Below are 25,784 nucleotides of genomic sequence, written 5' to 3' on the forward strand. Positions count from 1 at the left end.
AAGTTCATCTAAACGAAATTCAGATAACGATGGGCATGTATTAAGTTATTGGGTAAATATTAGACCTTTTTTATTTTGAATAACTGACACTATTTAGGATCATTATTAAAGTTTTGTTTTACATGTAAAAGTTTGGTCTAAATTATATTACAAAATTCTGAAACAGTTTTTTTTTTTTTGCTAACACAAAACAAGTTCTAAACTTAAAAAGATGGATAATAAAACTTCTAACTAAACTTTAAATCCAGCTTCTTAAGCAGGGAAGTCATGCCACCTTTCCACTAGCCACGCCCATTTCAACAATCTCAAGTTTGTGCACGATTTTCGTAAAGGCTCTAAAGATAAACTTATCAGATAATCCTAGATAATCAAAATTGAAAAATTGCATATATTCATCAGCCTTTGAATGAATGTTTCTCTTTTTTTCATTACTGTTCTTGCACCTGGAAAGCCCATTGAATTGCTTCTACATGAAATGTGTTAAACCAGGGGTCGGCAACCTGTTCCCATCAAAGAGCCATTATTACCCGTTTCCCATAGTAAAGAAAACACTGGGAGCCACAGCAGCCGCGGCGTTGTGGGCGGGGCTTACCCTCTGACAGCAGAGAGCTGCTTTAACCAATCACAACAGGTGACAGCAGCCAGTACCGGTCGCTCGTGTACGTCAAAGTTATCTTTCATAAGACGATAATCAATAAAACGATTTATATAAAATGGATCCAGAAGTTGTAGCCTGTCTCTGCCTACAATATTTTGATATTTTTCACTCTGTTGGTGGTTTTACTGAGCAGGTGTCACTTTTGTCATACGTTTATTTTTAAAACATGTTTAGACTGTTCAGAATACAAATCCAGGCTCTGTCACGTTTGATTGTTGTAATTAAACTTTGTAGGTGGGGAAGGTCAGAAAAGGATCCGATCAATTCGTTTTTCCCTCATTTACAGTGACGGAGATAACGGCGCAGTGCGCCTGGCTCTGGTGTTAATCAAGTTTAATTTTATCTCTTTGCAACCATTTTCACAAGAAAACAGAACAGTTAAAAGCAGGGCTTGTGTTGACCGGATAGTTCCCATATTTGACCGTTTATTTTGACGGAGAAAGAATAGAAAGAATTACCCCGACGCATGCAGACGAACTGACATTTTATTTGTTAGGCACATCGCAGATGTAGCTAAATCACTCAAGAAAAGATTCCCATCTGAACATCTGAGCTGGACACTGCTCAGCGCAGCTCGCTGTCAGCTCATACGTACGGTGCACAGCGAGCTGAAGATGTGGAGAGGGACTTGGAGCGCGTCGCAGAACCAGAGCGCATGCAGGAAGATTCCTCTGACTGAAACGAGACTTGTCATTTAGAAAATGTTCCCTGATTATGTAACTTTGGCTGAATAGTGCTTGTTCCTGTCTCCAATGTGGCGACACATCCAGGAGCCTGTCTAGGAGAATCCCAGAATCTCACATCCTCTTCAGCTCAGGAAGCGCCTACGATTACGCACAAGCGTGACCTGTCAACCTGGTCTCACAGTAAGACTGGGTTGAAACTGTTCAGGTTTACGCAGACAATCTTTACATTTAGAATTGGCATACAGATGTAAAATTAATGCAGTAAAATATAAAGCATTTTATTTAAATATCCATTCATTATTTTACAAGCACAGAGAGCCGCATCAGATGGATGGAAGAGCCGCATGCGTCTCCAGAGCCGCGGGTTGCCGACCCCCGTGTTAAACAGATAAAGCTGCTCAGTTTTGCCTAAAATGCGTGGTGTGTTAGGAGCACTCTGGTCCTTTCTGAAGGACATCAGGACCACTCCATCTATAAATCCGGGTTTTGAAACATGTTGGATTATCTTGGGCTGATTTTCGAGGACCATCAAACTTGCTACCATTTGAACATGATGTTTAGCCAATCAGAAAGCGAGGTAATGGAAGCGTGCAGCATGCTCCACCATGTTCGTTTACTTAAAAGCCACTTTTTTCTTGCATGATTTATGAGTCAGGAGTGCTCTTAAGTGAAAGTGTGTGGCTTTTATTTTTTTATTTAACCTTTATTTAACCAGGATAGAGACCCATTGAGGTTAAGAACCTCTTTTACAAAGGTGTCCTGGCCAAGAGGCAGCAAAAAATACAAACAGCTACAACGTAATGACAATGATAAAACACTCAATCATTAAAAGCAGTTACAAGTTACTAATGCAGTCTCTGAAGCGTTCAGTTAGGTTTTAAAGGCATTTAGTGAAACCTGCTCAGTCATTTTCCAGGTTTTCTGCAGCTGGTTCCAAGCAGAAGGAGCAGAGCAGGCGAAGGCTTTCTTTCCTAACTGTGTGCGAGCAAAAGGAACAGAAAGTAGCAACTGATCGTTAGACCTTAAAGAATAGGAATCAACATTTTTTTCGTGTGATTAAAGTGCAAATATAAGGAGGTAACAATCCAAACACTGCCTCGTAAATAAAAACATACCAATGATTTTGTCTTCTTATTGCCAATGACGGCCATTTCACTCGTGAATATAATTCACAGTGATGTGTTATGGCTCTACAGTTTGTGATGAATCTCAGAGACGCATGGTAAGCCGAGTCCAGCTTTTGTAGCACAGTTAAAGAAGCATTCATTTATATAAGATCACCATAATCTAGTACAGCTAAAAAGGTAGTAGTGACAAGTTGCTTTTTTCCTTCAAATGAAAAACACGACTTATCACGGATGTGTGTCGTAGCCAACTAGAACCAGATATACTGGTATATCCGTGGTTTTGTGTTCACATGTGTGGCTGCCGTGTGAACCAGGCTTTAGATGCAAATTAGAAAAATAAGTTTAACCATCATAAATTTCCTATTAAGGGATTTTTTTTCAAATTCTGCATATGAAGGTGTCATTTTACCCGAATCACCTCTATATAAGTCAATAAGCAGAAATGGAGTCTAAATTTTAAACAGCACTCTAGCAATAATTTTTTAGAGTGTAGTGACTCTCCCCATCTGCCCTGCTGCAAGCACATTTGTTCTGTTGTCTCCATCCAAGATGTTTACAGGTCCAGAGTCAGACAAAGGGCCGCTGACATGTCTGCAGAACCCACACACCCTGCAAACGGTCTATTCAAGCTTGTACCATCACGTTGGCACTACAGAGCATTTAAAAAGAAAACGGTCGCCACAGAGGCGGTTTCTCCCCAGGCTGTTTCTCTGATGAACTGTCAGAGTAATAAGCTACATTATGGTGGACAAAAAGCACTCTTCACTACCTCTATCTGCTGTTCTTGGCTCTTTTGTTCTATTTTCATGTGCTTCTCTCAGTTACTGATTTTTTTTTTCTTGTTAATGATAATTGTGTGATGTGAGCGTGTGAAACTAAAGCCAAATCTTTTGATTGTGTTACAAACTTGGCCGATAAATCTGTTTCCGGCAACTTCACAGTAGACATCATATTCAGATCTTTACCAGTCAAATCGGCTTTTCTCTAAAAACGAGTGAAAAAGCTGCCAAACCCCAAAGAAAAGTTATAAAATGACTTTAAAAAGCACAAAAATGTCTTGATCAAGACTATTTTAAACGGTTAAAAGAGTTTTCCTCTCATTGATAGTATGAATAGGAAATGACTCGAGACTTTTCTGCGTCATTTTTGTTATTGCATGTTTAGAGCTATTTCCTGGTTATCAACTACGTGCTGTTTCTCCAACGACCCCACCGTGACCCTGTCACATGGAGTTGAGTAAATCTGCCACCTAGACCTCCAGGTTTGAGCAGAATTAAAACATTTCTACTCCTAAAACAGTAGATGGCAGCAACATTTCAGCCAAATCTTCAAAATAAGTATTTGTTCCCTAAATCATAACTTTTAACCCTCCCACTGTCTTTATGGGTGACCCCGCAAGGCAAGTTGACCATTGAGCAGGATTGATGGTTTATCCATTGAGGTCCGTGTGGCAGGGGTGAGGTGGTGCTCACTCCTCACCCCTGCCACATGGACCCAAGGGATAAACCATCAACCCTGCTCAATGGTCAACTTTCCTCGCGGGGGTCACACCTTTTAGGAGAGTGGGAGGGTTAAAAATCACCAGGCCTGACCTTCACGTTAGGATCCTGACAACACCAGCTTTATGGTTTGCATGGAGTCTATGCAAGCAGGGAAAACAGATCATATTTTACTCAGCTTGTGGATAGTTTATCCCTCAGAGGAAACATTAGGAGGGCAGTGAATGTCTGGATGTATTGCAGCGAGTTGGGAAGAGGCTCTGACCCGTAAGACGCTGTCATCGGCTCGTGTTCATCTCGATTATAAATCTCTAACTCAGTGAGGCGAGAGCCAATCCAGGATAAATTACACACTTCCGCCGGCTGCCATTCATGCTGTGGAGACTGAGATGGATTTCCTCGACAATGCGTGTTGCACAGATGCAGACGCAGTTAAGAACACAGAAAGATTTATATTTAATGAATGACGAACACTTTCAGTTCCAGCTGCAGGACACATTAGGATTCTTTCCAGCTCTTTGCAGATGAAGAGAAATCTGCCAGAGGAGGAGGATGGGTCGTGTTTCTGATGAGCACCAAGGACGTTCGGACACTTTTACATTAGTTAAGTCACAAACTGGTCGGCGTTTTTTTTTTCCAGTGAAAAATGATCCGTTCATGTTGGTCAGCTCTACTGCGGTTCCACAGAGCAGTCTGTCAGCTTCCTGCTGCTGGGTGCCTTTTAAAACAACTGGACCAGTGTAATAAAATCTATAGTGTCACCTGTGTCTGCTGTTAAAGATATGTGGAAACAGGAGCTTTCTCAGTTGGTGGCATCTTTACTGCAGGATAAGGAGTTATGCATTTCCTGTGTGGGTTTCACAAGCTGTGACTCATCACCCCTCTATCAAAGACTAATGGGTACCAATAACGTTTTTGCCTCTAACAGAATATCTCATGAACCACTGGAACGATTTCATTGAAACCTCCAGGAAATAATCATTGCTCACTCAACCACAAACGACTTTTAAATTATTCTGATTATATTTTCTGATTTTCAGTACTCCTGGTGAAGGTTCTCAGTCATCCAGGTGATGATAGTCCAAAGGGGTTCCAATGAAGGCAAACCGGCCTTCTTTGATTTCTTGAAGACGTTTAGCTTATCATCCGAGGAGCTTTGCCAGTTCTAGAAGAGGAAAAGAAGCACGTCAAGAAAGCTCTCGAAAAACTGCAGACACTCTAACTGGGCCTTTGTGAATTCAACAAAGAATCTGGGAAATAATCCACAGCCAAAAATAGAAACGCAAGGACAACAGGCACAAAAGCACCACCATCCCATACGTGGCAGGTTTCAGAGAAGCTGAGAAGAATCTTCTCCAAACACAGAATCCTGGTAAACTTTAACCCCAACAACACCCTCAGACAGAAAATGGTCCATCCAAGAGACAAAACACCCAAACAGAAGCTTAGTGGCGTTGTTCATGCAGTCCAGTGTGGTGACGACTGTCCAGATCTTTACACTGGGGAAACTGAACAACAATTACACAAGCGCATGGCACAACACGGGAGAGCCACCTCTTCAGGTCAAGACTCTGCAGTCCACCTGCACTTGAAGGACAAGGACACACCTTTGAAGATGACAAAGTACAGGGAAGTAAAGTACTTCAGTAAAGGAAGCTATCTATGTGTAACGGGAAACGCCTTCATTAAACAGAGGAGGAGGTCTCAGGTTTCGCCTTTCTAGAACCTACAATGCAGCTCTAAAACTAATTCTAGGTCACACCCCCCTGCTTCTAATCAAAACATCCATTCTAACACAATAGGTATTAACAACGTAAACGGCTCCCTGGTGGTATAGGAGGAGGGGTATTCATAGGTAGTTTCAGCTCATTAAGCACCAATAGACATCTACAGTTTATAAGCTTGACTCTCCCATATTCCAGTCAGAATTGACAAAGCTCCATGGAGGAGAAGCTAAACGTCTTCAAGAAACCGAAGAAGTTCAGTTGCCTTCATTTGAACACCTTTGGAGTTGTAGTATTATTTCTTAGTCTGATCTACTCTCCTTGTGTGCAACGTTTTAGGGGTAAATGATCTTACCGTTATTAATCATTTTATCCAGTTTTTTTTTTACTTGTGCTCTACAGACCTTTGCAATATCCTTATCTGTCAAAGATGCTCTGTAAATACATTTTACTATTGTGTTTACTTAAAGTCTGCTCAGATGAGCTATGCTGGTCAATAGTAAATATAAAAATGGCTACAGCTCAATTAGTGTTCAAGCTATTAAGCTACAAATGGCTGTGATGTTTGTCATTTTACTATGTCGATGGTTCTTACACATTGCACTTTTAATCTTAGTCAACCAACCAACCAATCCAAGATTGGCTAATGGTTTTAATCAAACTTAATAATGGCTTGGACTCTACCAATTTTACAGATACTGGGCTAAAATTCCTCAGTTTCGTAGCTAAGAATCATTCACGTGATCAGAGTGCAGCTCATGCATGAGATTATGCATGTTTAAAAGAATAATCCCATTATTTATCCAGCAGGAGCAGGTGAGTTGGATTCCTGGAATGCTGGGACTTTTAATTAAATATTGCTTCAACTCTTGCCTTGGTCTGTGGTGCTGGGCTGATTGTCTTATCTTAATTTAAGGGGAAAAAACATCTGGGAAGGTGAGATTCCAACTCCAGATTCCCATATTGTAATTGATGTATTTTCCTGCCAGGTCATGATTGAAGGACACTCAGGAGACATACAGGCTTAACACGGCTCTACTCCCCCCCCCCCCCCCCCCCTCATTCTGTTTGACTTTATTTTGTGTGTGACCGCTTCTTTAATGAGGACAACCTTAGGCTATTTTTATTTGAGTGCCACTTCCAGCAAAGCATGACCCAACCTGGTTGTGGGGGCTTCAAGAGCACAACACGTGAACCTGAAAACAAAAATTTTTTAATTAACTTGACAGGGAGGGTCAAATCCAGTCTAACAGTCATTTTCCGGTTGGACTAATTGGGCGCGAAGGGAGACACCTGCCGTCTCCACTTACGCGCGTCTCCGCTGCGCACGTAGAAATCAAACCGAGCTCAGCGCGTCTTGCAGAAGCAGCAGCCTTCGAGGCGCAGATTTTGGATAGATTCCGCAACAACCTTCAATATTTTTTGGAGGGAGCTTCCTGCACGTTCATATCCCCCATGTGTGCGTCATGGCACCGAGCCCACCTCCCGCTCCTGCTGCTGGACGCTGTAACCGGACAACTTTAATTTCTGCACGGATGAAGCCGTTCATCCAAGGCTTCTGATGAATACTCTGCTGGGAAACGGTAACAGGTAAGGAAAGCTGCGCACCTTTTGCCTGGGAAGTGAAACCGCGCCAAATCCATCAAGACGCGCGTTAGAGAAACGCTGTTTTTGCCTGTGCTCTGATCATTTAGTTTGCAAAATGATTCCTCTGCATTTTTCCAAGTTTATTAAACCCAGACAACATTTAATGCGCAGACAGATGTGATGAATTTGTCATAACAAACATAGAAGAAAAATAATTCAGTCAGAATCTGTCTGCAAAGTCCTGAACCCCAATTAATCATTTTCTAAGATACAGTACAGTCTGATTCTTCACATGCACGTGCAGCCAAATCTGCACGTGCATGTGAAGAATTAAGTAAAATAATCAGTTTTGGGTCAGATGGACAAAAATAGTGAAGTGGAGCATCCGTTTTGTGTATTTTATTTGTTTTCCAGGTGGAAATGATCCTTTGGCTCGATAATCAAACACTAACCGATACACTTAGATGAAATCTTTTACATTTCTTTCTTTTCTGTAGATGTGCTTTCATAAAAAATCTCCCAATCTAAAATATTTGCAGGTAATCTGTATCAGAAGTTTTCTCCTGCTTCTTCAGCTTCTTTTGTGGAGTGCTTGATACTGCAGTCATTGAGTAGCTGAGTGGAATTACAGACCCAGGAAATCATTAAAAGCCTGGGTGTGAGCCAGGTCTTTAAATATGATCTGATTCTTTCACTCTCTCCCTAATCCTGTCACTGGAAACGGAGGAGAGTGGGATTAAGATGGATTGGTTTGTTTAGTATCTGGACACATGTTGTGAGAATTACCAACCGCTCTGATGTCTGGACTCAAGCCAGACTGGGAGGTTTGGAGACAAACTGAGAGGAAGGATGGAGTGCAAGAAGCAGAACGTGGGAGCAGAGCCAGTTGGACATCTTTTTGTACTTGTTAGCCGTCCATGATGAGCTAACCTCACTGACACTGCTCAAAAGCCCGCTGCCAACCCCCATTAAAGTTATCTCCTCTATTGTCAGTACCACACACTATATTTAGGGATAAATGAGGAACAAATGAATGTTTGGCACAGAGGGATTCAGCTGTACATTGCTGCTGTTTTTCATGAGGTCTAAGGGAAGCAGAGAGAAGCTGATGATATTGCTTTCATTTTTTTATTCAGCATAAAAACGAAAGAAATGCATATAAACAGACAAAGTAAAGCTCTGGGATGCTTTTCAGACATGATGTTTTATTTATCAGCTGAAGGGAATATTGTTGCTGAGAGGGAAACTCCTTCTAGGCCTTTGTCGTGGAATTATGATGCACTTATCTGACTAGTGAGGTGTGAGAAATTTACTGTTGCATGGGAATCCGAAGAAGAGTTAAACAATGCTTCTTTTCTTTGGGTAGGTTTGCCAAACATCTCACCTCCCATGTCACCGGGACGTCTCCATGGCGATGTTTAGCAGTGCCGAGCGGCTCTTGAACGAGTCGGACCGCCTTGCATACGATGAGAAGAATGAAAGCTCAGATGCACCGGGGAAGGATGAGGGGGAGCGCAACTACTACGCCATGCTGTACTCCGTGCTGATCCTGGCCATTGTGTTTGGGAATGTGTTGGTGTGTTTGGCTGTGCTGAGGGAACGCTCGCTCCAGACAACCACCAACTACCTGGTGGTCAGCTTGGCTGTGGCTGACCTGCTGGTGGCCTCGCTGGTCATGCCCTGGGTCGTGTATCTGGAGGTGAGTACCATCTGCTTTAACAAAACTCCTGAAGAATTGAAAGAAGTGCTTAATCTTGGTTTAAAATTATGTTTGTGCTTCAAATGTGGAGATGGGTAGAGTAAATGTTTTATACATTTGCTTTCTTGCTCAAACTTACTGAATTTATCTAACAATATCGGAGGATCGGAAGGTTTACTGGACATTTTTAGGAGCTGACAGAGGTATCTGTGTCTATCATGGAACATGCAGTAATGCAAAAGCAAAAAGGCAGGAAATGGTATTAAACTGTGACTTTTTCAGTTGTTGCATTCAGCTCCATCACTAACTGTACGACCCAATACTCACACTGTACGTTTGTTAGCCACACGTCGGAACTTCAGCCCCAGAAACCTGGAAGAGAGGAGGCTGTTGGGCTGTTATTGGTGTCTGTTGTCCTTTAGGCTTGCCGAAGACGTCAGGGGACATGAGGGGGTTTATGGGGGTTGGAGGTAGAAGAAGAATGAATGGCATGTAGGGAGTAAACATTGGTGCGGATCAATTTTATTAATGTATAAATACAGCAAACCCTCTTTCTTGGCAATCTTTGCCATTACGTGCGGAGAAAAGCGTAAAAAGTATAGGAGATGTCCCGTATGGATGAGGAGACAGCTGGGCAGACGTGTTGTCTTATGTGCTGTGTGAGAGGTTCTGGTACACAACACAAAACTCAACCTGACTTCAATTCTTGCGTGAATAGAAAGTGTACACCCGTAGCTAGCTAACATGAAAATGGTTTTATTACACAATTCGTCCAGCAGAGGGGGCTCTAATTGCAGTGAGCTGTGCTTGGGAACTATTTGGTGGTTTAACACCCCCCCAATCCAACCCGTCACAGCTGAGTGCCAAGTAGGGAGTCATTGGGTCCCATTTTTAAAGTCTTTGGTATGAGCAGACCGGGATGTGAACCCCAATCTCCCAGTCCCAGGACTCTACCACCAGGCCACTGAGAAGGTAGCCTCAAAATCTTATTTCGATCTCCCTTCCTACCATTAAACATTCAGAGAAATAAGACAGAATCATGTAGCACGGACGTTACAACCAAAGCACATCAACAGGCCCCCTAGTGGTTGGCTTCAGTATAAGTTTTAAGCCCCACCCCCTCCATATTAACAATAGGGCATTTTCTTGATCGAACTATCAAAACTTCAGATAAGTTCATAGGTTTCAACTCTTGTTGGTTTGTGAGTAGCCCCTTTTTTAGCAGGACTTTCAGCCTCTCATCCCAACTCAGACCTCAGAAATTCAACATGGCAGCTCCCATAAATGGGGTGTCATGGCTTCTCTTTTGAACAATAGCAGTAGACTGAGACATTTTGTTTAGGAAAACATTTGCGTGCCATCTTGTGATGGAAACAGCATCAGGACAAAGCTAATTTTATCCGTTATTTAAGATACTTGCACAATGGCAAGGAATAACCATAACGACTCATGTTGGTGGAGCTGCAAACACACCTGGTCAGCAGGTTTGAATATTCAAGCCTTCTAACTGATGTTTTGGAAAACTATAGATCAAAATTAACTCGTTACTTCTGAGTAGGGCGGGGCAAGAAAGCGAAAATTTCTTTATCGAAATTTCTGACTCTTATCGAGATAATTTTTCGCATGTCAATAAATTTGCTAATAAAAAATGAAAAGATGTGTGATCGAAAACATGAATTTGATGTTTAATAGAAAATTACAGCTTATTTTAACTGTTAGCAAACCACTTAACAAACTTAAGCTTTTAGCTGATTATTCACCCCATTTGACAGCTTTTTTAAAACTATTTATTTTTTACTTTAATCAATTTAGCAATTTAACCTCATCTAACAAAATTTACGTCATTTCATTTTAAACAGCTGACATGTTATTTTTTCCATCGTTTGGTTAAAGCAACTGGTTTGTTCATTAATCTTTGTTATTCACCCACTGGTCAGTTTAATCACCATTAATTCATTAACTGAAGGTTATTTTATCTCCATTAGCACAGAAATTATAGGTATCAATCCCATTTAGTCATTTTTTTCCTGGTTACTATCCTTTTTATCCCAGCTGCATAGTTCCCTTTTATATCCTAATATAATCAATTGGGATTTAATTATTTTCAGATTAGGATCAGTTTTACAGAGATATGCTGCGTATCCTTGGGAGAACATCTTCCTCCTAATTGGAGATAACTAATTAATGATGAGAGCTCAGAAGGAATAAAGGTTAAATAGAAAACACCTATTAGTCTTAATCAATCTTGATTTGCTTGCTAATTGTTAATTTCCTCAGCATCCCACATGCTCAGCAACCCTGTTATGTGTAAAGACACGTGTGGCCCTCGGGCATCCATATTTCATCAAGAAAACACACCGCCTACCGAGGACAGACAGTTGGTGTCCTGTGTTCATAAGTGTGTGTAGCCTTGAACTGATTGTGTTGCTCAAGGACAGATTTACTCATCAGGTCTAAAAATATTCCAGTACAAGTCCAGTCCAGTTGCGTTTAACAAACAGATGCCCCACTGGACCATGTTTGCTCCGGGTCAGCAGAAAGTAATATTTGTTTCATGTTGTGTAGAATATTCAATAGCGGGTTAACTTGGGGGGAGAAAACACACAGACTCGACAAGGAACGCTGACAAATTAAAGATGATCACATCCTATGAATAGCAAGTGAAGGACGCCGGGAACCATGGCAGGAGTCGGTCGTGAGTTTATTCCGGGTTTGTAGTCATGCTGTGAGAACAAATGCGTTATTTATTAATGTTCCAGAATGTGTGCTGTCATTTAGGACTTGAAGGATGCAAGATTCCTAAATGTTTCAACTGGAGCTCTGTGTAAAGAGAAAGTGGTAAGAGGGGGAGTGCTGAAGGCAAAGATAATAAAACTACCAAGATAATCCAAAGAAGCACCCTCACCCTTTAACCTTTAATCTGAAAAAAATGCATCACCTTGTCACAGCTAGGAGGTTGCTGGTTGGCTCAGTGAGAAACATGACAATCACTCTCACTACCCTCAGCAGGTACAAATCAAGTGTCCTTGCATAAGTCACTTCATCCTTGGCTGGCTGAGCTATGACCTATACCTAGGTATAGGCTGTATTGGCTGCAGTAAATGAGCGTTTTCTTCCCACAGCTTATCCTAAATGATGGATCCTGGCCTCTGCAGATGTATGAGCTGTCTATAGGAACAGCTCCATTTGTAGAGTGGAAGTTAGTCAACTTCCTGGTTAGTGGGTGATTTGTTTCAAAGGCGATCAGACTCAAATCCTAGGACTTTTCAAAGTTGGAAAAACATTCGTCACACAAAAGACCAACGTAGGACTCTCCCCTACAGTAGTGATGAGGTTACAGTCGAGGCCACGTCAAGCAAAATTTGGGATGGAATTATTTCTATTTATTCAAAAATAATCTTTAAGGCAAGTCATCTTTCTCAACCAATTCATCTGTTTTCCTTCACTTATCAAGTATATGGAGATAACAGATCAGCCAAAGTCTGGTTCACACAGCAGGAGTTTTGGCTGATTTTCAAACAAGAGAGTTGGTTTATAAAGAAAAATCACCAAAACACTAGTTTTTCTCCTAGTCTACGGTGAGCAGCAACTGTGCAAAAACTGCTTTCTGTGGAAGACAAACCGTCTCACCAGAATATGACATTATTTTCTTTTTTTTACTTTGAATTTATGACATTTAATTTTTATCGAGTCAAATTATGTGTTTGAATGTTTTTAATTTAAAATACAACTACATTTTTAACAAAAAAATAATTATCAGCAAAAACTGAAACAACCTCCTGGTGACCCAAGCCAAAGCAATCGCCACTCAATCCAGTCGACACGTCACTGGTGTCAAGTGATCATATAAGCTTAATTTGATTGGCTAAAAACCTGATTGATCGAGTGATGATTACTTTGGCTTGAATCACCGGGAGGTCTCCTCAGTTGTTGAAATTTTGCTGTAAAATTTCTGATTTAGAATTTTTACAGCTGAAACTTTTATGTTGAAATTCTGTTGTAGTATTTCTGTTGTATTTTAGGTTAAACATTTTTAAATACATAATTTCACTGAATACAAATTCAATGTATAAGGAAAGTCATATTATGAGATAATATTACTTCCATATGTTTCATTCATGGAAATTCACCATTCAGAGAAAACAGGACTAAAAACCACAGTAAAGAAGGGTTCTGCACGCTTGTGTTACCTTGCTTCCTGATTGGCTAGACGTCACATTCAACAGGCATGTTTGACTAAAAATTAGACCAAGACCATCCAACATGTTTGAAGCCTTGATTTATGATCAGAGTAGTCCTGATATCTTTCTGAGTGTACCAAGTGCTCGTAACACACCACACATGGTAGGATTATCTGATAAGATTATCTTTAGAGCTATAAGACTGTCAGAAGGGGCGGCGCTGGTCAAAATAAACTTATCCTGCCAAGTGAACCTGTCATGATCTGCCCCGGCCTCCCTGACTGTGTCACTCCTGCCTTAATTAGTCCTATTGTTCTCACCTGCCCCTCGTTACTATGCCCATGTGTTCCTAATTCTTCCTGTGTATTTATACCTCCCGTCTTGTACCTGTCTTGGTTGGATCATTGAATGTGCATGTCCTCGTTTGTCCTATCTCTCCTGGTTGCTATTAAATCCATTTTTATTTTTCATCCGTGCCTGCTCTCCTGCCTCCTGAACCCTCCACCACACATGGTCTGCCATCTCCACCCTCACCTCATGACAGAATGATCCAACCAACCTGGACCTGTGGTGAGCTTAACATTCTGTTCTGGAGGATTTTTTGTTATCCCCTTTCATCGGCGGGAGATTACGGCCTGGAGTTGCGTTTTTCGGCGCATCCTACCTGTTCTCGGGGTGGTCGAAGCCCTCTGGGAGATCCTGGCGCATCCTGTTTGTCTTCGGGGTGGTCAGGGTCATTCTCCTCCTGCTGTTTTCACCCTGTCCTGTTTTTCATGGAAGCTGCTGTTTTCTGGAGTTTTTTATGGAGGTAAAACCCCCTGCGCACGCCAGCGTTCTTCGGAGTGGCAGGGCTGGTCTTCCGCTCCGTGGCTTCTTCCCTTCACCTGAGCCTAACCGTGGGTCCAGTCGAGTCATGGTGTGCACCTGCTCAGGACTATTTGCAGAGTACCTGCTACCGCTCCTGGTTTCCTCGCGTCGCTCCTGCTGTTCTTCCGCTTCCTGGTTCACGCCTGCAGGGTCTGTGCCTGCAGGGTCTGTGCCTGCAGGTCCTTCATGCTGCAGTCTCTGCTGGGTCCCACGCCTGCTGCTGCAGTTCCTACTGGGTCCCACCCCGGCTGCTGCAGTTTAGTGTTCCTGTTCCAGTCAAGTGTTCCTGTTCCAGTCAAGTGTTCCTGTCTCAAGTCTCAAGTCAAGTGTTCGTGTTCCTGGTCTCAAGTCAAGTGTTCGTGTTCCTTTTCTCAAGTCTCAAGTCAAGTGTTCGAGTCAGGAGTTTGTGTGTCCAAGTCCTAGTTTCCTGGTCCATGCTCAAGAGACCCATTGTAAGTCAGAGTTGTGCCGCCTGACAGAGAGGCCCCTGCTCGGCAGCCCCGGACTGAGTTCTGTGTTCCCGAGTCACGTCTTCAGTGTTCTCTAGTCTCCTGTGCTATGTGGTTTATGGGCGCCTGGTATCCGCCCCTTAAGGGGGGGAACTGTCATGATCTGCCCCGGCCTCCCTGACTGTGTCGCTTCTATCTTAATTAGTCCTATTGTTTTCACCTGCTCCTCGTTAATATGCCCATGTGTTCCTAATTCTTCCTGTGTATTTATACCTCCCATCTTGTACCTGTCTTGATTGGATCATTGAATGTGCATGTCCTCGTTTGTCCTGTCGCTCCTGGTTGCTATTAAATCCATTTTTATTTTTCATCCGTGCCTGCTCTCCTGCCTCCTGAACCCTCCACCACACATGGTCTGCCATCTCCACCCTCACCTCATGACAGAACCAGGTTTAATATAAAAAAATCCCTGAGTCCAAGCTGATCTGTATGCAGGAATAGATTAAGGTTAGAGTGAAGGATGATCAAGAAGTGCTGATGTTGCAGAAAAGGCTAGACATTTAAAAATCCATGCTTTTATAATCATAACTGTATAATGTATTCTTGTAGGATTTTCTTTGCACATTTTAAAACTAAAAAACGTATTTACAAAAAAGTAAGTTACAAAAGTAACATCTTTTTCACAGAAATTATTCCAGCTACAGCTGTTTAATGAATCTGCCTCACCTTGAAACTTTATCTCAAGTCTCAGGGCACCAGGCGTTTCTGCACCTGCTATGTTTTAACTGAAATATGCAGCACAGCACCCTGCAGAGAGCATATATCACATACATACATAGGATTATTCCCTCTGTGGAAACATTTAATAAGTACAAACACGTGCTGCAGGCTTAGTGTGAAGAAATGACTGACAGGTGATTTTAACCCTCTGGAGGCAGACGTTGCATATTTGCATTGTTAAAACCTACCTACCTGGTTACTCCACATACGTATTTCATGAGCATTTTTTTTTACTCAGAAGTACATCTGAAGGACTTTGTTTTTCGTCCTTTTATCAAAACTTAATTTGAGCCTGAGAGGGTTAAAGTGGGACTGAACACTTGCAGCACCTTTTTGGCTTTTAACTTCTAATAATTTTTACCCCAGCATTGTGCACATGGCAAAATGCAAACAGGTTTTTGCAGTTCTAACCATTTTATTGTCTTGAGGACAATTACTTTGTTTTAAAAAAAGTTTAATCCAGCAGAAGCAGGATAATGCATATTCATTTTAATGAGGTGGTAGTTAGTAATTGACTGGGTCTGCAATCGGGAATTAAAGCTCATGAAATATCAGACGGAAGAGCCGGGATCATGAAGATCCAAAGCAGTGGAGCAGAAAAAATGCAAACAGAAGAAAAACCAAGGATTAATAATCAGAATACATACAGAGCAGCAAAAACAGGATGAGTCTGGAGCGTGACGAACACTGAGAACTCGGACGTGGCAGCCGGCTGCTGGCGGAGCAGACATTCTGCAGGAGTCTGATGGTGGATCGGATTCAGCTGGACAGCTGACTTCACACAGGTGTTTCAACTTCTGCAATTAGGCTCTGAGGAGTAGGAGGAGCTTCAAGACCAATGAGAGAGGAGACAGGTTTCTGTAAGGCTGAACCTAGCTGTCCTTCGAAAAATAATGAATTATCTTTCCAGTCGTTCGGAGCATCCAGAAATGGTAAAATGGTAAATGGCCTGTATTTGATATAGCGCCTTCTAGAGTCCTAGAACCCCCCCAAGGTGCTTTACAACACAATCAGTCATTCACCCATTCACACACTGGTGGGGATGAGCTACAATGTAGCCACAGCTGCCCTGGGGCGCACTGACAGAGGCGAGGCTGCCGAGCACTGGCGCCACCGGTCCCTCCGACCACCACCAGCAGGCAACATGGGTTAAGTGTCTTGCCCAAGGACACAACGACAGCGACAGACTGAGCGGGGTTCGAACCTGCAACCTTCCGATTATGGGGCGAGCACTTAACTCCTGTGCCACCGTCGCCCCAAAGGATTGTCTGCAGAAGAAACAGTGAGCGCTGCTACCATGAGTCCTTTATCCTACCAACAAGTATTCATCTGTGAGGGTGCTTCTCAACCAAGGGAGTGTATTCATTCACAGTTTAGCCTCAGAACACAGACATGAAAAAAGAATGGTACCTAAACATCATCCCAGAGGAACTCCTCTTTTCCGTTCAAGAGCACATAAGTGATAAATGGTGTCCATCTCTACAAAGCACTGGAACTTGAAGATACAGTCAGAAATAAGTGACTCAGGGAACATCCTCATCAAAATTTAAGTATTTTTTTAAGAACTTAATCTCACTGAGAATGTGTGTTTAAGCCTCAAAAAGCAGCTGGACCAACAAAAACTCACCAATTCAGAAAACCTGTTTGAACTGCTAAATCTTTGAAAAAGTAAATGCTTGTGATTATATTTTATTAAAATATAGTCACAAGCTGTAAAAAGAGGAAAAATCCTAATTATATTTTCTAAGCCTTTGTTTACAGCTGTAGTCAGAGTTTCTGAACAAAAAGAGCCTAAAAACTTCCAGATTCTCCTTTGGCCTAAGAAGAAGAAAAAGAAAATATCATTTCTATAGCACCCCTCAAGATAAAAATCAAGAGGCGCTTCACAAAAATAAAATGTAAAAAAATAAAAAGGAATTTAGAAAATGGTTACAAATATATTTTGAGCAAAAAATAGACAATTGTGATTAAAAAAATGTTAAGACAGAGAGAGAGTGAATAGGAAAGAGGGAAATCAGTGGATCCTGAGGAAGGTGGAATAGGCCGGGAGAGCCGAATAAAGAGAGAGAGGTGAAGAAGGTCACACAAAAGCCAGCTTGAACAAGTGAGTCTTCAGCTGTTGTTTTAAAGGAGTCCACTGAGTCCACTGATCTCAGGCTCAGGGGGAGAGAGTTCCAGAGTCTGGGGGCCACAGCAGCAAATGATCTGTCACCTTTGGTCTTTAGCCTGGTGCACTACACAACCAGTAGGCCTTGATCACCGGACCTCAGGGACCTGCTGGGGGTGTAGGGACTAAGAAGATCACCAACGTAAGATGGTGCTTGTCCATGTAAGGCCCTATAGACCAGAACCAGGATCTTGAAATGAACCCTGAAGTTGACTGGCAGCCAGTGAAGCTGGAGGAGAAGCGGGGTGATGTGGGTGTGTTTGGAGGACTTGGTCAGAAGCCGAGCACAGGCATTCTGAACCACCTGTAGACGGTTCAGGGAGGTTCTGCTCAGACACGTGAAAAGAGAGTTACAGTAGTCTAAGCGTGAGGAGATGAAGGTGTGGAGAACGGTCTCAAGTTCAGAGCGGGACAGAATGGGACTCAGCTTAGCAATGTTCCTGAGATGGAAGAAGGAAGAGTGATCAAGAGAACTGACATGAGAATCCAGTGTGAGAGCTGGGTCAAAGGTCATGCCAAGATTCCTGACAGAAGGTTTGGTGTGAGCAGCAAGCTGACCAAGAGAGTCTCTGACTTTGGGAACCAGCTTGTCTGGGGCAAAGATGAGGATCTCAGTCTTATCTTCATTCAGCTGAAGAAAGCTCCCAGCCATCCAGGTTTTGATAGTCTAAGCAGGTGTGTAACAGCTGCAGCTTAGACATCTCATGGGGCTTAAAGGAGATGTACAGTTGGATGTCATCTGCATAAAAATGGTAGGAAATTCCTTTGAAGGAGCTCAGGATGTACTGAAGAGGAAGCAGATAGAGGAGGAAGAGCAGAGGCCCCAGCACAGAACCTTGTGGGACACCATGGGTAAGGGAGGTGGTGGAGGACCTAAAAGTGGAGACGGCCACAGAAAAGGAACGCTCAGAAAGATGAGAGGAGAACCACTCCAGAGCAGATCCTGATAGGCCTACCCATTCCCTCAACCTCTCCAGTAGAAGGTGATGGTCAACGGTGTCAAAGGCAGCAGTCAGGTCCAGCAGGACCAGAACAGAACAGTCTCCTGCATCACTGTGGGTCAGAAGGTCATTAGAGACCCTAAGAAGAGCTGTTTCAGTAGAATGAGCTCTACGAAAACCTGACTGTAAGCAATCATAGATGTTATGTTCATCAAGAGCAGCTGTGAGTTGTTTAGCCACAACCTTTTCCAAGATCTTGGAGATGAATGGAAGTTTAGAGATGGGTCTGAAGCTGCTAAGGAGAGAGGGGTCGAGACTCGGTTTTTTAAGAAGCAGGTGGATTACAGCGTTCTTAAAGTAAGCAGGGACCTGACCAGAAACCAGAGAAGAATTAATTATAGAGAGCACGCTGGGACCGATGGATGGAAAAGCACTTTTAAACAAAGATGAGGGTAAGATGTCGAGGGGGCATGCAGAGGTCTTCATAGAGTTAACTAGTTTGGTTAACTCAGGCTAAGAAACAGGAGCAAAGCTATCTAGGATGATGGGCCTGGTTGGAGTTGGGATAACATGATTAGTAGGGATTGCTAACATAATACATTTGCTTAAAGTTGTTGTTTTATCCCCCAAACACTACATTGATTCATTCAGGTGCATGAATTGGGCCTCTAACCACACCAAAAGTATAGTTTCTTTCTTTCTTTTTTAAGCTTCACATCGTGTGTTTTTTCTCTTCCTCAACAGGTGAACACATCAGCTTTTCACAGGATTATTTCCTCTCCGTCATGCTCTTGCGTCACAGCACCTGCCTCCAGAGGACGCAGTGTTCGGAAACGATGATATTTTTCTTTCACATGTGGCTCAGACTCATGATAAACACCAAAATAAGCATTAAGTAGTGTGTAGTAGTGGGTGAGAGCGTGCAACTTCAAAATAACCAGCAGCAGCGATACGATACGCGCATCAGATCAGAAATGATTCACAAAGACGACTGAGAAAACATAGGAAATTTAGTGTAGGAGCAACCATAACAGACAAAAACATATTTAGTATCAGTGGTTTGTAAATTCCTGGGCACAGTTGACAGCCCCATATACACAAAATTGAGGGCACAATTTTTAAATGGTGGGAATCGATTTCCAGACTCCCCCTGTTTTCCCCTGCTGTTGGCGAAGATGTTCTCATAAGAACATGAACTCAGGAGTCCACCGTTATATTTAAATGTTTTATACAAAGTTCTTTTTGTTTGTATTTCATTTTATATGAAACTATAAGATAAAAAAATGTGCGTCTTTGTAAATTTGGTGCAACCAGCCCAATATATGGTTTAGAATAACCAGATAAATTATTGATCTCCAAAAAACCAGAACTTATTAATAAAAGACATAATTCACTGAGAAACAGTTTTTTAATTATTTTTGAAATATGATCAGTCGAACTGAGTTTGACATGCAGGCTAAACGTGAAAATGGTGTTCTACCTCTATTTCCTGCATTAGCCGCAGATTAGAGAAGCCAGTTTGATAAATGTCACGTTATAAATTGGCATACATGGATTCACCGATCTTGGCTTGTGACGAGGAAGGCTGTTGTTTTAGCATCTCTGCAAGTAGAAGCTAACTGTTAGCAATAGCATTTACACAACTAGGCAGAACTCTTCCGGGCTTGTGTTATATGTGGATATAAAACACCAGCGTTGCAATGGAAATTGAGTCAGTAGTAGAGTCGCATTGCTGTTAGCCAATCAGAGGTGAGTTATTTGATTATCAGGAAATAAGATTCAGAATCCGGCTCAACTGTCCTCTGGCTCACTTCTAGTTACTGAAACAGGAGTGCCTTCGATCGACTAACAAGGAATTAAAGTAGATGTCTAGATTATTACTTTTATCTGATGTTACCATCTAGTGGCTGACAAGCGTATCACACCAAGACATTGTTTTACTTCCATACTTGTGGCTGAAAGCAGCTAAAACATGTGGTTTAATAATTATAATGCTCACATTATGTTGTGTTTGCATATATATATAAGCTTGTCCATGATGAAGGTCGCCAACTTTGTACCAACCAAGGTTCATCCTCAAACACTTGAGCACGCTTGATTGACATTGGTAAGCGGCAGTCTAACACTATTGGTGAGGGCTGACTGTCACTCAGTTCATATTGCATGGAGCTCTATGGGAAATGGGGCGGACTTAACAAAAAAAGGCATATTTCCACCATTATCACACAGTACATGATATGACAATCACTTTTATGAATTTCTATAAAAAAAAATCGTACTCCCGAAAGTGAAAAACTCCAGAAAGCAACTTTGATTACAGACCACCACAAATGTATTTAAAAACGAGACAACCTGGTCTTTAAAAGACAGCCTGAATATTCTAGATGTTCATGATGTTTTACACTTGGATTTTTCAGATTATTATGAAATGTTCGGAGGCTTCAACTGCCACGAGATTAACACAAACACTTTAAACTCTAAAAGGAAGAAAAGACTACTTCAGGTCAATTCAAGTTTGGACAGGATTAAAAGTCTTTATTTCACCTGAACAACATTTATTACACGCTATTCCCTCTGCAGAATAAATACAGTGCTTGGTTTTTTACTGTTTTTAATCTACCATTAAAAAGTTACCAGTATAGTTTTATTTTGAAAAATTGTCAGGTAAAAACGGTGTATTTAATGACAGCTTGACATTGTAACTGCATTCAAAAGTTTAAAGGCACTCTTGGAGAGGTATTTTAGTGTGCAGTAGAACATTTCTGCATAAGTATGTTTGGAGACCAAGAAAAAAACCTTGCACATTTTATTGTCTGCTTTAAGAGAAAAAAGAAAAATTGCTGTCTACTTAAATTTTGTATATAGACTGCATGTTTTTCCACATGTGCCCTCCATCTCTCTCTCTCTGTCGTGTGTGTGTGTGTGTGTGTGTGTGTGTGTGTGTGTGTGTGTGTGTGTGTGTGTGTGTGTCCGTGTGCGTGCGTGCGTGTGCGCGTGCGTGCGTGAGATTCAGTGCTTGGATCCCATTTATCTCTGTCAGACAGCTATTACCCAGTGGAGATGTGGGAGATTGTGGTATTGCAGGATTAGCTGTTTGTTTATGTCTTTTCAGTATAAAAGATTGCCCTTTTTAAGATAATTATACATAATGTTAACCAGGTTTCCTCCTTTAGCTCTTGTTATGCTAACAATACAGATGCTGTTCATCATTTTATCGCCATCAGAGAAAATGCACCCAAATGTGTTGTCAATTAAAAGACCAGTAATATAATTAACCTCTAAAACACACATTCTTTGATGAATACATATTCCCCTCTAACTTTTCATGTCAGTTTTAAAAGATTATTTTATTTTGACTTATTGTGGAGGTATAGATCATTTTTTGTTCAAAGCTTAAGAATGGGCAGAGATTATGTTGAGCAACTTTTTATACGGAATAACTAGGTTAGTTACGGTTGTTGTTGCTTTAGTTTGGGTCGAATATTTGTGGCGTCCAGACAAGCTTGATTCCAGGCATGTAAGTAAATATCGACACACTGAAATATTGCAATATTCTATGTTGTGATACTGAATCATTGTTTAAAAGCAGTGCTATCTTTTTATTTGATTGAAAATGTACATGTAAACATCTACTCTGTATGTGTTGTGTGGTGTAATTCAAACTCCGACTTCTAGGTGGCAGCAGATTTTACCACCGTCATTGTGACGAAACAATACCTCGCGATAACACTGGACATGTCTGGCCTGATTTTTTCTGATTAAATTCAGTCTCAAAAATTGCTAATGTCGTCTGACATTTAGTAGTGCAGTATATCATCTCACCTGTATTGTGATAAATATCGTATCGCCAGATTCTTGCTAGTACACACCCCTAGTTGTCTCTAAATGCTAAAGGAAAATGTTTAAGCTAATATTTTGAGTAATGTGTAGTGCTCAGGGTATGTAATGTGAATATCTCCTAACGTCTACCACACCGGACTATAAGCATAACATCTGATACATTTAGTCAGTTTAATCTAAACTAGACCAATCGGCTAAGTTTATGCCGGGCCAATCACAGCATTTTATGTTTGTAGACAGATGCTGAAGTGGGTCGACTTCTAAGTTATTCAGACGTAAATGTACATTCAATAAATAATCCAGTTCATCGTGAGAATTTTTTGCCAACATACATGCACACATGTATGTTATTATGAAATAAAGGACACTACTTCTAGCAGCGTTTGGCTTTTATTCGCAGTGGGGCAGAAAATTTTCTCCTGGGCTCGGTTTTTCCTTTCACCCCCATCACTGAGAGCATTCGAAGGTGCATCACACTTCCCGATGACAAAAAAGGACGAGTTGTTAATTAGCCTGTCTGTTCCCATGCAGGTGGTCGGCGGAGCCTGGCTCTTTAGCCGGCTCTACTGTAACATCTTCGTCACGCTGGATGTGATGATGTGCACGGCCAGTATTCTCAACCTGTGTGCTATCAGCATTGACAGGTGAGTGTGTAGAGTGCAAGCGTGTAACCTCCTCCCTGCATACAGATGTTTCCGTGACATAAACTCACAGATATCTCAGAGCCGCAAGAGGACAAATCTGGTCATATAGCATCGTAGTTTGTGTTTCTCACTAACAACAAGTTTTTTGTTTTCATTCCCACGTATTTGTCTACAATAATCATGGTAATAATCGTAATAATCAAGTTAATATTTAATAGCTCTCTCTCTTCAACCCCCTGCTTCAAAGGCTAAAAACAAATCTTGATAAATGGTCAAAACTAAAATTGAGTCTGATGGAAAAATTAATACTATAAAGATGATAGTTGCCCCACAAATTACATATGTTATAATGATGTTGCCAATTAAGATTCCATCTGCCATCTTTAGACAACTAGATGATGTAATAAAAAATGTTATGGAATGGGAAAAAACCAAAACTGAAACTAAGGAAATTATGTGCACATAGGGAGAAAGGAGGGCTGGGTTTGCCAGACCTGAGGTTGTATTATCTAGCATTTGAGATTACAAAAATAGCGAGGCATTGGCAAACAATAACAGATAAACCAGGGTTGATGGAGGTGGAGGAAAATATATGTTTACCTTTTCAACCTTCAGCAATACTAGCACAAAGGTCTAATATTACTAATCCAGTACTTTTACATTCAAAGGATGTATGGAACAAAGTTCATAGACTGTTAAACCTCAAACATACTCAGCAGAAATATTCCCCATTATGGTATAATCCCAAGGTTTGCATAGGGAAGAAACCTGTTTACTGAAAAGAGTGGCAAGTGAAAGGATTAAATACTATTGGAGATTTGTTTAAAGATGGGGCGTTTCTGTCATATGCTGAACTAGTGCAAGAGTTTAACTTGGAGGGAAGGGGTCACTTTTGGAAGTTCTTGCAAATGAGAAGTTGTATTACATCGCAGCCATATAATATTGAGGACAACACAGTAACAGTATATGAAACTTCCAACTAGTAAACAAAAAGCCTCGCAGTTCTATAGAATCATTAACTCTCTCCTCAGTGATGATTCCAACCAGTTAAAAATGATCTGGCAGAAAGTCCTTGGCATAACGTTTGATGATGATTAATGGAAAACAATTGTTGTTAACTGTGGTAAACACGTAAGAGAGGTGAGGAGTAAACTCACGCAATATAATGTGCTACACAGATACTATTATACACCATCTAGATTGTTTAGCATGAAGCTAGTGGATGACGATTCATGTTGGAAATGCAAAACGAGTATTGGGACGTTCACGCATTGTATTTGGGAATGTGCTCCTATCAGATGTGTTTGGACCCGTATTGTCAAGATCCTAAGCAATTGTTGTGGAACAGACATCCCTTTTAACCCAGAACTGTGCTTATTGGGAGATAAATCTCAGTTGCCTAATGTAAATAAGTGTAATTTTTTTAATCATCTCAGTGGGGTTAACAACAGCCTGTCGAGTCATTTTAAGACACTGGAAAGCAGTAGAATCTCCAGAGGTTAAGGAATGGGTCTGTGCAATGGCCGAATCTGCATCATATGAATGTATGCTTAGTAGAATGAGTGAAGACAACAGAGAGGGAATTTCTCACTGGGATGGATTCTGGAACTTTATAAAGACAGACAAAGGCCTTGGGTGAAATCAAGCACGTTATGTGACTGCTGTTATTCCGACATTACGTGTCTGCAAGAGTTATATGATTGGGACCTGTATCCAAAATCAATTGTTATATGTATGTTTAGTCCCTCCATGTTTAGTATCTATTGAGACTGTTATGTACCAGCCCCTAAACGAAAGTTCAATAAAAACTTGAATTTCAAAAAAAATATTTAATAGCTCTCAAAGGTCTTTGAACTTAAATGCTGCAGGCTTTGTGAGTACAGTAGAATTAATAAACTCAACATAAAAACCAGAGGTGCCGAGGGATCTATTTATACCACTTGTATTGGGAATTTAGTGGTACCGCAGAGGAAGACAGGCTCTTTATAAGACAGTTTGCTCCATTTTCCCCAAATTTACTGTGGCAAAGAGTTTAGAGCACCATGCTCATTAATTATTTACTATGAATGACTCTTATTCTGACAGAGAACCAAAACATTTTTTAACATTTGTTTTCTGTGTTCAATGTCCCATTAATCAAGCTAATTAAACTGGGTGCAGGTATGATAGGAAACATGATTGTTCCATTGGGTCTATAATCAGATATCCTACTTTTAGGTGAACTAATCAAGGAACCACTTGAGATAATTATACTCATCACGAATTTCAGACCACAGAGGCGTTCGTTTAGGGAATAAATAGTAAAACTGGTGGAGTCACGAAAGAGAAATCTGTTAAAATAAGCAACTTCATCCAAACTTTTTCAGTGCTTAAGACATTGTAAAAACTTAACAAATTCTGGATACATTTTAAAGTATGCCAATGCAACTGTTTCTGCATGCATCAATGTTTTTCTGTAGAAAGCATTTTTATTATCCAAGCAAGGAATAGGGTTTTGGATTATACTTTGGTTAAAAGAAAATTGGGTTTATTGCTCTTTTATTTCTTTTCATACAAATTACTTCTCACAAAGCATTCATTTATACTAGAGACCACAGCAAATGTACTGAAATAATCCAAATAATGGGCTCGACACACAGGAGGCGACAAACGACTGCGATCAACAACCGTCCGCTATCACTTAACCTGACCCACGGGAGGAACCTTGCAGCAGTGCTCTGTTCCAGGGAAAACAGCGAGTCTTCTGTTGTTTTGATTGGCCATCAGATTAGAGAGAATGTTGGGTCATCAAAGCAGTTCAGAGCTCAAGAGTTCAAGGTTTTGCTAGAGTTAAAGTCTCTTTCCGGAGTATTTCTCTTACCCGATGGCACCATCAAGTGGCTGGTAAGCATATCACACAAATGTTCTCTTGCTTAGTTTTTTTAAGATGGCGACT

The 25,784-nt window shown here is 41.2% G+C and overlaps 1 protein-coding gene across 2 annotated transcripts in view; it reads left to right on the top strand.

The window, feature by feature from the left end:
* Positions 1-6,863: 6,863 nt before the first annotated feature.
* Positions 6,864-25,784, top strand: part of drd3 (dopamine receptor D3) — a 42,851-nt gene continuing 23,930 nt past the window's right edge. For both annotated transcript variants that reach the window (XM_070553366.1, XM_070553367.1), the window contains exons 1-3: positions 6,864-7,284; positions 8,648-8,980; positions 22,737-22,849. In XM_070553366.1, coding sequence (XP_070409467.1) covers positions 8,690-8,980; positions 22,737-22,849 — 404 coding nt within the window. In that variant the 5' untranslated portion in view covers positions 6,864-7,284; positions 8,648-8,689. The remainder of the gene's footprint in view (positions 7,285-8,647; positions 8,981-22,736; positions 22,850-25,784) is intronic.

Source organism: Nothobranchius furzeri, chromosome 7 (assembly GCF_043380555.1).
Source record: "Nothobranchius furzeri strain GRZ-AD chromosome 7, NfurGRZ-RIMD1, whole genome shotgun sequence".
NCBI lineage: Eukaryota > Metazoa > Chordata > Actinopteri > Cyprinodontiformes > Nothobranchiidae > Nothobranchius > Nothobranchius furzeri.